General features: G+C 35.5%; 1 protein-coding gene across 1 annotated transcript in view; it reads right to left on the bottom strand.

The window, feature by feature from the left end:
- Window positions 1-238: 238 nt before the first annotated feature.
- Window positions 239-13,192, bottom strand: part of DNAAF5 (dynein axonemal assembly factor 5) — a 33,187-nt gene continuing 20,233 nt past the window's right edge. Inside the window, exons 9-13 of the mRNA XM_013950959.2 lie at window positions 11,228-11,375; window positions 5,633-5,783; window positions 4,130-4,286; window positions 2,120-2,311; window positions 239-1,625 (exon numbers count right to left, since the gene is read on the bottom strand). Of these exons, the coding sequence (XP_013806413.2) occupies window positions 1,486-1,625; window positions 2,120-2,311; window positions 4,130-4,286; window positions 5,633-5,783; window positions 11,228-11,375 (788 nt within the window). The 3' untranslated portion in view covers window positions 239-1,485. The remainder of the gene's footprint in view (window positions 1,626-2,119; window positions 2,312-4,129; window positions 4,287-5,632; window positions 5,784-11,227; window positions 11,376-13,192) is intronic.

Raw genomic sequence — 13,192 nt, 5'->3', positions numbered from 1 at the left:
CAGTACAGGAAGAATTATATTTTGTCTTTTTCATGAAAAGAAAACCAAGCTTCAAAGATAGAATATATGATTTAAAATGAGTAGTCTATTCTAGGAGAATGCAAAATAACCTTTGGATTACTAAGAAACTGCTCTATTACTGTGTATGTTTAGTTTTACTTGTCCCTTTCATTAGGATTTTCAAAACGACCCAATATTCTGTGCAGGACAGGTCATAAGTTTGCATGACTGGCTTTTTAGCCAGGAATAAGAATGTCTTGCATATCTAATTTCTCTTAAATGTTTATTTGAGAATACAAGTAGATATTGCTCTAAACAGATCATGGTTTGGTTAACAGTTACATCACAAGTTTGAAAAGACAAAGTTAGCTCAGAAAGCCAAGCAAACATGAGGACTTTCTACAGCATAAGAAGTATTTCCAAACCTTGAAGAATCTCCTCTTTTAGGCTTAATACAAGCCAAGGCATGATAAAAGGCTTGATACAATGCCAATGAGCATTTTTTGTCTGTAATACACATAATTTAAGAAAACAGGAGCCTGATTTTCCATGATTTTTCTGTGTGCAATAAATAGCATACTATTCCATAATGACTCAGAGAAGAATCTAGAAGATCACTCATTTTATTACACTGCTGAAAATATGAGAATACCCTAAAAGTTATATCCTAAAAAGTTAAAAAAAAAAAATTAAGCTTTAACATAAGAGTATTTCATTTCAAAGTAATAAGCAAACAAATTTTGCTTGTTATCCAAGGCACTTTAGTATAAACAAAAATAGCAGATGCTATATATTTAAAAATACAAAAATATAAATACTGTTAATCTATATGACAAAACAGCACATTTTCCCATGTATAAACCTTAGTTTTAAAAGTGTTAACCTTATTGTCATTGTACTACATTTTATGACAGAAAATAAAAACCATTTCTTTCATGACACTTGCTCACAATGTGTTCTTATTATATCAGCATAGTAAGTATGAGTACTTAAAACATAAAAATTTTGCTGCATTATGCAACAGAAGTTTCGCCTAGATATTTTTGATAGAACTGATCCTCACAGACCTGACTCTACAAAGTCTGAAAACTTTCCAGAGCTTGAAATGATCCTTGAAAGACCAAAGTTTAGTTGAATTACTGTAATACAACTTTGACACTGGACTATTAATTTAACTAGATTACCATTCTCAATTACCAATAGTGTCAGATTCCTGAACAACATTCCTGCTTTAACTGTTGTATCTGAAAAACTTCCAATGCAGAATGAATTAAAACATTGTTTTATCACTAGCAAATACAAAGAACTGTTGAAATGGCAAAAAAATGTAGAACTGTGCTCATTTGACTTTTAAATGAGCTAATACAGAACTTATAAAGAAAAAGATCTATTTATTGCTCAGGCTACTTTGTACAAATGAAATATGAAAGCAATCAAGATCATATAAATGTCACATACAGCTCACTAACGAGTTTCAGCATTGCTTCATAAAACTGATTCTTTGGGTGACTGAATGTGGTGTAGCAGTTGATTGCAATAGACTGGTGTTCGATGCTTATGTACAACCACTTCAATTTCTCTCACGAGCATTTCTGGATATAAAATGCTTCCTTCTTTTAAAGCTTCTGTAAAACAAAAATGTGTTTCACAAGTTATTAGCTGCCCTTCTCTATCCGAGTTCCCTCAAAGTAGGTGCAACCTAACTGCGAAGTTGTGCTTCTGCAAGTTGAGCAGTCATGACAACTTGATTCCCTTCTTTTTTGCTGAGGTTTGTATTCTGATATCTCTATGTTTGAGCACAGACTGACACACCAATAAATTCCACAAAATCCATCAAACAAGCTAGTATACGGTCACATGCTGCAACAGTTAGTGTCTCTGGTCTTCTGATATATCAGATATACTGATATTCCCACCCAGATGCATGCAAAAATGTAATGTGTCATGATGTAGCATTCAGGTAAAAGGCCTGAGCTCACATCCACTGAAACCCAAAGGAAAACTTCCAATGCCTTCAGCCTGTTCAGATTAGTCTCTAGCTGTATGTACTACTTTTAGAGAACACTTAAAAACAGTATTTGAAAAAACACTGTTAAAAATACATAAAACAGAGTCTTACCTAGGACTGCATTTTGGATATTTTGATCTTGGTCATCCAGATGTACCAACAGTTCTTGGTACAGAAACCGAATATTATTTTGCATTAAAGATTTCATGTCATTGTCCTTTAAGCATTTAAAACAATTAGTTAAGGTGTGAGCAGCTGCCAGTCGTACATCAGGTGAAGCATCATCTAGCCGCTTTAAGACTTCTGCAAATATTCATAATATTGAATACTGAATAATCAAAATATTCATAACCAAAAACCACTATGAACAGAGGTGAGAAGTTATCTTTTTCTTTTTTATTTCAAAATGCAAATGTATTTTGTAATTACTGAAGTTACTATTGCATTTACAACATGCTTTTGTCTTTTGACCTTTGGAATACATGAAATATATAGGTTCTAAAAGCATGCAGTATATTATGATTGGATTGTTCTTTAGAAATTAAAGTTTAGTTATTGTCAAAAAAATCAAAATAAATGTATGAAATTATTCAGATTCAGCTGAACTTTCTCTAACACTCTACCTAACAAGGTACTATGCATGTTTATGAATGCATTAGAGAAACAAAGAGTTTAAGTATTATTTTCTATAAAGCACAGTATTTTTATCAAATATTGCAGTTTCTGTCAATGACTTTGCATCTCAGAGTATTTGAATACGCTAAATGCAAAGGTATGCTTTGATGATTGTCCGATTATGTATTTCTCCAAAGTAGAAGTGTTTATTGCTACATTTCTGCTGTCCCACGTAACAAAAATATCATTGATTAAGATGCTGAGTTTGGGAAAGCCTTATTTGCATATATCTCTGAGAACAGAAATCCTGTTACATAGCATAGACTGTACTTCTGCAAATTTATTGTTCAGCAGTTAAACATCATCCTAAGAGGCATTACAGAAAATAATTAAAAATAATTAAAAAAACCCTCCACTATCTATTCTATCTATTCACTATCTATTCAGGTCTATTTATGGTACAATGCTGTGGTTTGCTGTTGGCACTCTGAAACACAGCAAGGAGAACAATGTGACTACCATTTATATAATGCATTACTGTCCCGCTTTCACTATAGTTAGAACATTATTTCATACAGTCTAAACTAGGAATTGATGCAGATGAAACACTGGCAAACCTTGTGATGACAGTAATATTGAGTGAGGTTCCATCTAGCGGTTTAATTCATAATAACGTCAGGATACTTTGTTCAGTTTTGCTCATGGGGGAGACGTAGGCAAAGAGAAGGACATTAAATTATCTGCAGTACGATACCTCAAATAAATGAAATACTATAGTTAAAAAGCTAGTGTAGGGCAGCCTTGTGAGATGCAAGTGCTGTTGGAGTCACAGTTCAACAACACGCACTCTAGGTGTTTAACACCTTGATTCTCTAAAATGTATGCACGTACTTCATACACTATAAGCAGTCTCACTTGACAGGTTAAGAACATGTCTTAATCTCTGCAGGATTAAGACATTAAATTGTGTCTCTCACACAAAAATGCTATTAAATGTATGATATTGTGCAGCCCTTTACTTTTTCCACTTTCTTAATATCTATAAAATTGTGTGGAAGATCTACCCAAATAGATAGAACACCAGATAAGAGAACACAAATAGCCGGAGAACATGTGCATGGGAATGAAATAAGAATGGCTGAGAACTGGAGTCAGCATAAGATCTACCACTATTTGCATCTCAAACTGTTTATATTTTTTTTTGCTAGCGCTTTACATGGGATTAAAGCTAGATGACACAGTGATATAAAATATTTCTGCCATTCCGTAGTCTGTGTTAGTGCTTCCATTGTTACCAGCTGCAGTGAACCTCCAGGTGAGGTGGAAAACCTGCACAGTGAATCCTAAAGCTAGACAGTGAATCTGCCTACTAATCCAGCACAATACTTTTCATCCTTAAAAAACAAAGCTACTATGACACTCCAGGTGAAAAAGCAAATGTAATTCTTCAATCTGGAGACACTGACACCTCCATCAAAAAACCCCCCCAAAAACCTCTTGCCATACCTGGGTAAGTTTTGATGAGCTTATCTGAATCAAACTGCCTCCCACAGACTTTGAAAAAAACATCAACAATACGACAAGCCATTAGTCGAGTCATTTTAGAGTCTTCATCCAGGGAGGCAATCATTTGAGGCATCAGCATACCTTCAACTTCTAAGATCTACAATTCACAAGAAAAACATAGAAGAACAATAGCTTTTCAGTCACTCTTAGGCAATGTGTTTATTGGTTACATCAATTCTCATTAAATCTGACAGACACAGGCTTGCTTAATTTATAAAAATTGTACTGAATAATCCTCAAGATAAACAGCTTTATTTTTGCCTTTAACTAAGCTTGAGAAATGAAAATCTATCATTAGATCATCCAGTTGATGAATACTCAGTACATATGCAGATGAGTTTTATTTAACTACTAAAAGCTTTAAACCTTCTTGCCTTTTCATTTTAAAAAATTTGTTGGCAAGACTTTGAATAATTTGGACATAAGAATTATGCATATGTACCAGTAGATGGTGCTCTTATTCTAAAAGGAAATTTAAAAAATAAAGACTGTAATACAACATTTTCAGTGAGTTTCATAATTTCCCTTTAATATGTACATTTCGTATACATTAATGCAGCAAGGCATTTTCTGTTTCAGAAAGATGTCCTTGTTTAAATGTGACAGCAGTCTCTGAGATAAGCACTTTCATATATGCGAAATGAACCAGTTCATGTGTTTAAGCACTTTGGTCAGTTAAGGTCTGTTAAAAAGGAAATAAAGGCTATGAATATTTAGTAACATTTTCAGGATGTTCTCTCTCTCTCTCTTTTCTTTTTTTTTTTTTTTAAACATTTAACATTTTTCAGTGCGTTTTTTCTGAATACCATTTTTGTTAGCAAACAAGCTTCAAAAAGCCCTCTGATTCGATTAATCTTTGATCACCACGGTAGATAACAAATACGCATATACTGTCTGTTAGCTGTCAACTTCACAGTTTATACAGCTATCCTTCAAGCTCCATTTTATCTCCCTTTGCCCTTTCCAGGCATCTTTTAGATCTCTCTCCTAAACGGACCTCTGGGTTCCAAGGCAAACAGACTAGTTTTGAGCCACATTACACAAAAGCATATCCTAGCTAGCTGCAGTGCTGTTGCAAATGCGCTGGCTAAGGGCCCAGTGCTGTCAAATATCCCAGTTGTTCTGTTAATAGTCTGTGATTGGTGTTTTATGTTCTATAACTGACATTATGCTACAATGAAGACCTACAAAATTTCACGGAGGTGAGTTCTGCAGCTCACCATATCATTGCAGGTCTGGGTCCCTTATCACTGTGACTGTCCCCCCTAACTACTGATCATTTCAGCTATTAACACCCAACTGCAATCAATAAATTTTATTATGAAAAGTATACATCCCTCTGAAAACATTACCAACTATTAGGATTTATTCTTTTTTCTTGCATTTATTTTGTTTTCCTGCCTAAGATTTCAGAGTACGTCTGATGGGAAAGAAGGAATTTACCTCTTTTGGTGAAAGCATTTCGCAGTGAATAAGAGCCCAAAGGCATGATACAGCTGTAGTACGGATGGCAGCTGCTGTTCTTCCAGCATGCCACTGCAGATTAGGAGCCAGCATGTCTTTTATCACAGTCTCAAGGTAGCTAAGGAACTGCCTACAGCCAAAAACAAGAAAGCAAAATAAAGGCTCATGAGAAAGTGGTAAAGAGACTGACAGGATGTAAAGGAGAATTTTCTGTCATAGAAACACATAGGCAGAACAGAAAAAAAAACCCTGTAAAATAAATAAATAAAATCTTATAAACCAGCATGATTATAATGTCTGTGATAAGCCCTTCATAACTTAATTTTTCTAGGTAATATTTAAACAAATACTTAACATTCACAGAAGGGGGAGGCTAGACTTTCTCCCACTTCAGACTATGCCCGTGACTCACTGTGTTATCTTGGTAAACTACTTACCTTCTCTCTGTCTCATTTTCTCTATCTGTGAAGTGGAGATAACACCCCATATGAATGCTGTGAGGATTCATTACTATTTGTAAGGCCCTTTGAGACTGTCCAGTGAAAAGTACTTATAATCTGAAAAGTATGAATGCTATTGATGAGACCTGAACTACTGATATTGCCGTAAGTCCACACAAAATACTTCAGCTTTCCCTTGGCTCAGAAACTTGTCTGCCTCAAGAATGTGAGGTCTGCAGGATTTTCTGATGGCGCCAGTCCCAATACAAGTTTGGTTTTGACTCCAACGATGCTGGACATGCTGTGTAATACTAGACCCATAAACAACGATCTATTTTCATCACATACACAGAAATCTGATTTTCTCACTGATGTTCTGTGCGCTTCCTCTACTGCACGGGCTGTTATTATATTTAAAATGTTGTGGGAGCCAACAACTTGCAGTAAGTAATATTCCCTCATACTCATATAATTCCAGCTCAAGCAATTTTAAATGAAGAGGAAAAGGCATAAATCTCAGACACAAGCCTTTTTTAAAAAGGCTTTTGTGTCAAGAAGACACAGCTCTCTGGCCTGAAACTAGCTAATTAAGGCTGTGGTTACTCACTTTGCCTCTGTGCCTTAGAGAACAGCTGGCAGCAGGCAGAACAGATTGTCTAATAACAGGCTAAATCTACCTTGACTCGTGTCCCATTCTGCTCAAACTTTCAGCAGATCTGGACTGCAGCCACCTGAGTGCAAAACAGCACGTTATCACCCACGTGCCTGACAGAAAGGGAAGAAGCTGTTCCTCACCAAAGAGCCCTAGAACAGCGGGATGAATAAGTGGCTCCTAGAGAGACGTGTCGTGCCTCAGGAGGAACATGATGGACAGATGTCAACAACAAAGCATTTTTAACAAAACGAAAACGTCCCGCAATGATAAGAATTTTGATAATAATTCTGCATCAATGTATTAAGAAATGTAATTGTAGCTACCTCGCGTCTCCTGTAACTACCCTTTATCCACTGCCGTTAGACCTTATCATCCAGGTGTAATCTGACAAAAATACAATTGGCTAGTCTGCCAGACCTTAATTATCTAGCTGTATATATACAAAACTGAAAGTCTCCATCTTCTATGTGCTGAAAATACACATACCTGGCTGTTGCTTAACGGCTTGGCTAAAGGAACAGGCAGTGTTCGAGAAATGCGAGTTAGATACCAATTCTTGCTTCTTGTCCAGCAGATGGCACTTAAGATTCAGTAATCTGAAGTCCCATTAGACACATCCAAATTTGTCAAAATCCTTAGATTATTTTAAACACATCTTTTGAAAGTTAAGAATTTTCTATTCAAAAAGATGCCAGAAAGGTGTTAATGACCACCATTTTTCTTTACAGTTTAACAGAGAGCTCTGTTACAGAAAAACAGAAGCAGCTGCTGGTCTGTTAGCACAGAACTGCTTTGGAGCTAAAAGGAAATTATGAATGACAATCTGTCAAAACATAAAGGTAGATTCCATCAGCATTATGTTAGCCATAATGCTACGCTATTCATGCATATACTTGTTCTAGTGCCTTGCATTAGAATCAGTGAAGCAATATCTGGCAATTATCTGGTATAATAATGTCAATGACCACACAACTCTGTTTAGTATAATAACTAAAAGCCTTCATATATCAACTGGTAGAATGTCTTTAAGAAGCTAAACAAATTTAGTTTTAAGAAACTAAACAAATTACTTCAAACAGTGAATGCAAGCATGTAAGCAAAACTTATTACTACTTTATATGAGATAATAAGGTTGAAAAAAACTGCAATATCTCTAATTACCATCAAGATGTATTTTTAATTGTTGCTGATGCAATTAAATTCTCCCTCTTTCCATTTTCAAATCTTGTTGTTGTATAGCTGTGTAACTTAATTCTAAAAGTGAGCTATTTCCGTGAAAGAACATACCCTGTCTGTGCTATTCGTATTCACCGAGTTGAGACTTTATTCTCAACTGGACATGAAATAACCAAAATATGAATCTGTACAGATAATACCTAGTCGTTATGCAGATATAAAAAGCAGGTCTTGGAAACAGGTTAAAACCACTACTCCCATTTATCTGTTTGTTTGTTTTTCCTCCAGTGTTAATATCCTAAATCCAGGTAATCAGGACAAAATAGGATTTGCTTTTACAAATCAATAACTAAAAATGTTTTGCCAACATCTATTCAAATGTAAAAACCTATATATGTTATGTGCTACATTAAAGCATCTGATGTTACAATGGTAAGTAGGATCAAAACTTCACAGAGCTTTAATTCCCTCCACTCCTTTTTAGTTTACAGAGATAAACAGAGTTGTAAAATTCATTACATTTCTCTTGTTCTCAGAGGACAGAAAGACACACTGAGCTAGAGTGGGCCAACCCTAGTCAGGAGGGGTTCTTCATACAAAGATATACCAACTTATTTGGATGTATTTTATCAAAAAAAAAAAAAAAAAAAAAAAAAAAAAAAGCTACCCACTCATACTGCCCTGAGCTAAAAAGCTGCCATCATTGCTATCTGCGCAGAGCTGGTGTAATGTGTGACTATATTTGCACAGTACATTAATTTAAAACATATTCCTCTATTTTTTTTTCCCATTGGTAATTTCCCTCTTCTGGGAATCATAGCAAAGTTGGCAGCTCATTGTTTTTTCAGGGAAATTTTTTTCTTTGGCTCCATTTTTCATACAAAAAAAAAAAAATAGATTGCATACAGAAGTTTTTTTTATTTTTATTTTTTTTTTAATTCATCCTACTTACTTTGACTACTGCCAAAACAAAAGTTTACTCTTTGGTGAAGTTCCCCATGTAGTCCTGCAGTGATCACCTCTCTACAAGTAATACTTGCAGGACCTACCTTAACATGCTTATGTGAGCACGTCAGACTCTTTCAGATAGAGAAATGCTATCAACCCCACCGTACAGGTGAGAAACTTGAGACAAAGAATGAATAAGGTTGTGTGTTAAATGAAAGCTTCTTCCTATGTGCCCGATCTGTGACCTAGCCACCTTCCAGCTCTCTGTCTGGACAAGAGCGCCGCAGCCCATGCGAAGGAAACCAGAAGGTGTCAGCGAGTACGCTCCAGCCAGGGGCATGGCCTGGAGCACTGCGGCATCAGGACGCTGCGGCACGCCACGTAATATTCCTCTCGTACTGCCTAGAGGTAGCCTAAATAATTTTCTGTAGATCACAATGAGAGGTAAAACCGAAAATTAAGCCCAAACCTTCATATTCTATTCTGCTGTAACATATGATGTTATTTCCAAGGAGAAAGAGCAGGAGACCAGATAATGGAAAACACAAAGGGAGGAAATGTCAGCGAGACTAAATTGCTGACCCAATAAATGCGATTCTGTGCAGTAGATGAACAGGAGCTAACAACGTATTCTGCAGTAAATAAAGGACAGTAAAACTAGGCCATAATAATAAATAGTTAGGAAGGAGTTTTATATTCCAATTTTAGACTGAAATATATTATTGCATATTTAGTAAGCATTATTATTGTGTTCAGGGCATCGCAGAACACCCCAGATGACATTTCTTGGCTCCAAGGTCTTTGCATTCTAAATTAGATGATACAGTTCTGAGACATACTACATTAGCTTACACCAAATAGGCAGATCCTGGAAAATTTGAAATAGTTTCCAACATGCTTTTATTTCTTTTAGGAAGATTCTTGCATGTCTAGACCGATCTTGTAACTACCACTTAGTTACAAGATTATTTAAACAAGTAATCCACTGACTACAAGGAGATTTTTCTCCTTTTCTCTTTTTTTAATACTGGATCCTGAAAATACTGAAACATAGATAACAACAAACACAGCACAAGAGTTAAAATTTTAAGGACAGCTTCATTATATGCCATCTTAAGTATACTAGCCCAGAATCCATTGGGGATGTGCTAGCAGAGATTCTTAAGTTTACATGGAATCCCCACTAAAAGGATACACCTTTTTGTTTGTTTGTTTTTTCCTTCTCCCTTTTTTTACACACATTATAGGATGCAGGCCTGGAATATACTAAATACATATATAAAAATGGCAAAAATATGTCTACATTCAGCATAACATGGCCTCACGGAACCGGGATAAGCATTCAGTGCATTAGAATGCCCACTCTGAGTTTGCCCATTTGCTCATCAGAACCATCAAAAAGCTTCAAGTGTAACTGAATATTGCTAGCAAAGTACTTTTAGGTAGACTGCTTCCTGTGATTAATATTCAAACTGTTCTTTTTTTTTTAAAGTTAAAAATGAAAAAAGATGCATCAAAATATACATTTACATGCTAAATACAGCAGGCAATGGGAAAAGTGCAGCAGATATGATATCTGTATTCAGGACAACTTTGTGGTAGCGTTTGCACAACTAAGAGAGCTAAATAATGACAAAAGGGCCCTATTATTGGGATTGTTATAAAGAGAGGGTTTTTATAAGCAGTGTAAATTACAGTTAAACTATATTTGCAATGCTTAAATAGGGCCAAGCAACAATAGACTTTCAGCAGCAGTCACCAAGAGAGTAATAATAACTCTTTATCAAACATTTAGTATAATGCTTTTTAAACACCATATTAGACCATCAGTTTTAAACATCCATACTGTTCTGGTGTTTGATTGTTTCCTTTCCATAGCTGCAGGCAAAGCTTAAGGATTTAGCTGTTGGCTAGGGAAAACAAAAAAAGCAAAGAATTCCTAAGAATCCCCATCTCTGCTTTCAAACATACATTCTTTTCAGTGATTTTTTGTTGCTGTTGTTGTTCTGTTTTTTGAAAACTATCCCAGTCTGCATGAAATCCATTTTAAGTCTTCCATGCTGACAAAGATAGAAGGACTACAGAGGAGAAAGTCCAGACTTCAATAATAATAATAATGATAATGACAATAATTGAAAAAAAAAAAATTGTATTCTGCATACCTCTTCTAAGCACTATTAGAAACGCACAGCAAGGAAAATAAGCTATAGCAGATGGTGGGAAAGTCCTTCTTTTCCCAGAAATGCTAAATGCAAACATGGACACAACTATAGGGGTTAAATAATTACCATGGACATTACTTTTCAATGCTACTTTGGTGTTCAAATGGTTGTGTGAAATTAGAACTCTACTTACCCCTGAGAATTGACGGTTTCATTTGCTTTCTGGAGCAACTGTGATAAAAGAGTGAAAAGTTTTAAGCGCATCTGGGGGTCTTTGTTTGGCTGAAGACACGTCTTAAGAATGAGAATAAAGTCATGGAGAGCTTCACCTATGACAGGACCTAGAAAAATAAATGTGTAAGACTTGTTTTGGAGCGTTAATAAGTAATTTATTTTATTGTCTATCTAAATGTTTAGTATGTGATTCCATCAAAATTTGTAAGATGCCTGGCAGTATTTAACTTTCCATTCTTGCACGGTGGCTGTTGATGTATTTAGGTTACACCGTATCAGGGAGCGTACAAACACCCAAGCTAACTCTGCAAGGGCTAAACCAGGTAGCGGCAGTCTCAGCCATGGCAGCGTGGTGCTCCCTGCAGACTGGTTCACCCTGCTTCTCATTTAGAGCCAGCTTGGCATTTTTGTACTACATTGCATTATGTAGTGTGGACATATTAATGATATCTGCTACTTGCTGAGACCAGTGTGGTGCAAGAGGACATTTTGGGTGGACTAATATGTTTGGGGGAACTAATGCTGTTTGATATCTAGTTCTTAGAGCTTGACACTGTGCACAAAGTTCTGGCTTTATTGAATTTAATGAAGGAAAAAAAAAAAAAACCCACTACTGAATCTGGTATCACCATGATACAACTCCAAACAGCAGAACAAGCTACATTTTTGTCTTCCTTCAAGTTTTCCCATACGCAGAATTCAAGGAAAGCTATTCATGACTTTAAGGGGCATAGGAAAGGGCTTGTCTGAAAGGGTCAGCTTCAAAATCTGGATAATAAAATTATTGCAGTAGTATTTTTTCTCCATGCTTAAATAATGCATATTTGAATTTTAGAAGATAATTTAAAATAGGTATGTCAAAACTTGTACCTTGTAAGAATTCATTGTATATTTTCCAAATTCATTCTCTAGCCTGTCAAAAATTTTACATCCTGTGATAAATTGTTTTTACTTCTAATCAATAAACAAACAGAAAACAAGCAGAAACAAAAGAAACCGCACACACCAAGTTGTTAACCCAACATTTGAAGAAGTGACTTTCCCAAAGAAGTAAGGAGTTTGTGCCTTACTTCTTTATAATGATTAACAGCCAAGTGGCTTTCAACCTTTTCTTTAAAAGGAGGAAGAATACGCACACACCATACACATTTTACTCTGCACATTGTTTACTGTGGAATGCGCCGTCTTCCCTTTTATTTTGTTTTTGTTTTGGGGAAGGAGGGACAATGGGGAAGGAGAGGATGGAGTGGTAACCTAAAGAACTTGGAGCACTTGGAGACCTAACTTGTTAATTCAGTGTTGGTCAGAAGCCAAGCAACAAGAGCTGTAATTACAGTAGATATAAAAGTAAAATCAAATGCAAAAAAAAAAAAAAAAAAAAAAGCAGTTTGCTATAAACTACTTTCCTCTAGAGCTTTAGTTTCTTGTAATACACATTCCACTCAACTCCAGTCATTCAGAAAATCCTCCCAGAAAAAGACACAATACTTTGGCATTTCTGACGACAAGAACATTCTGTCATATGTAAAATGGATGGATTGAAGTATTCGAGATTCCAAAACAAGTTCAATAACATTGAATTACATCTGGAAATGCACTGTTCAAAACTCAAAAAATCTTCAGTGTCTAGACTGAAGCAATACAGGGTGCTAAGCTGCAATTTGCTAAATTTCCATGCCAACAAATAGGTCTTTATTTTCCTAACATTTATTCAAAATACATTGCTTCATGCAAGTTTTGAGGCATTGTTAAGACACTGCTATTACATCAAACCGATAACAGCAAATTCAATAGATGGAAAATAAACAAAATAATCTACAGCACTAATTTCAGTATAAACTTACATTCCCGAAAAACAGTAACAATTGAGAAATTGGAAATGGGTAAACCTGATTAAAAACAACATTATGTGTGAGAATGAAAA

The sequence above is a fragment of the Apteryx mantelli genome, chromosome 16 (assembly GCF_036417845.1).
Source record: "Apteryx mantelli isolate bAptMan1 chromosome 16, bAptMan1.hap1, whole genome shotgun sequence".
In the NCBI taxonomy this organism is placed as follows: Eukaryota; Metazoa; Chordata; class Aves; order Apterygiformes; family Apterygidae; genus Apteryx; species Apteryx mantelli.
The sequence above is the reverse complement of the archived record's forward strand: the minus strand, read 5'-3'. Positions and strand labels throughout refer to the sequence as shown.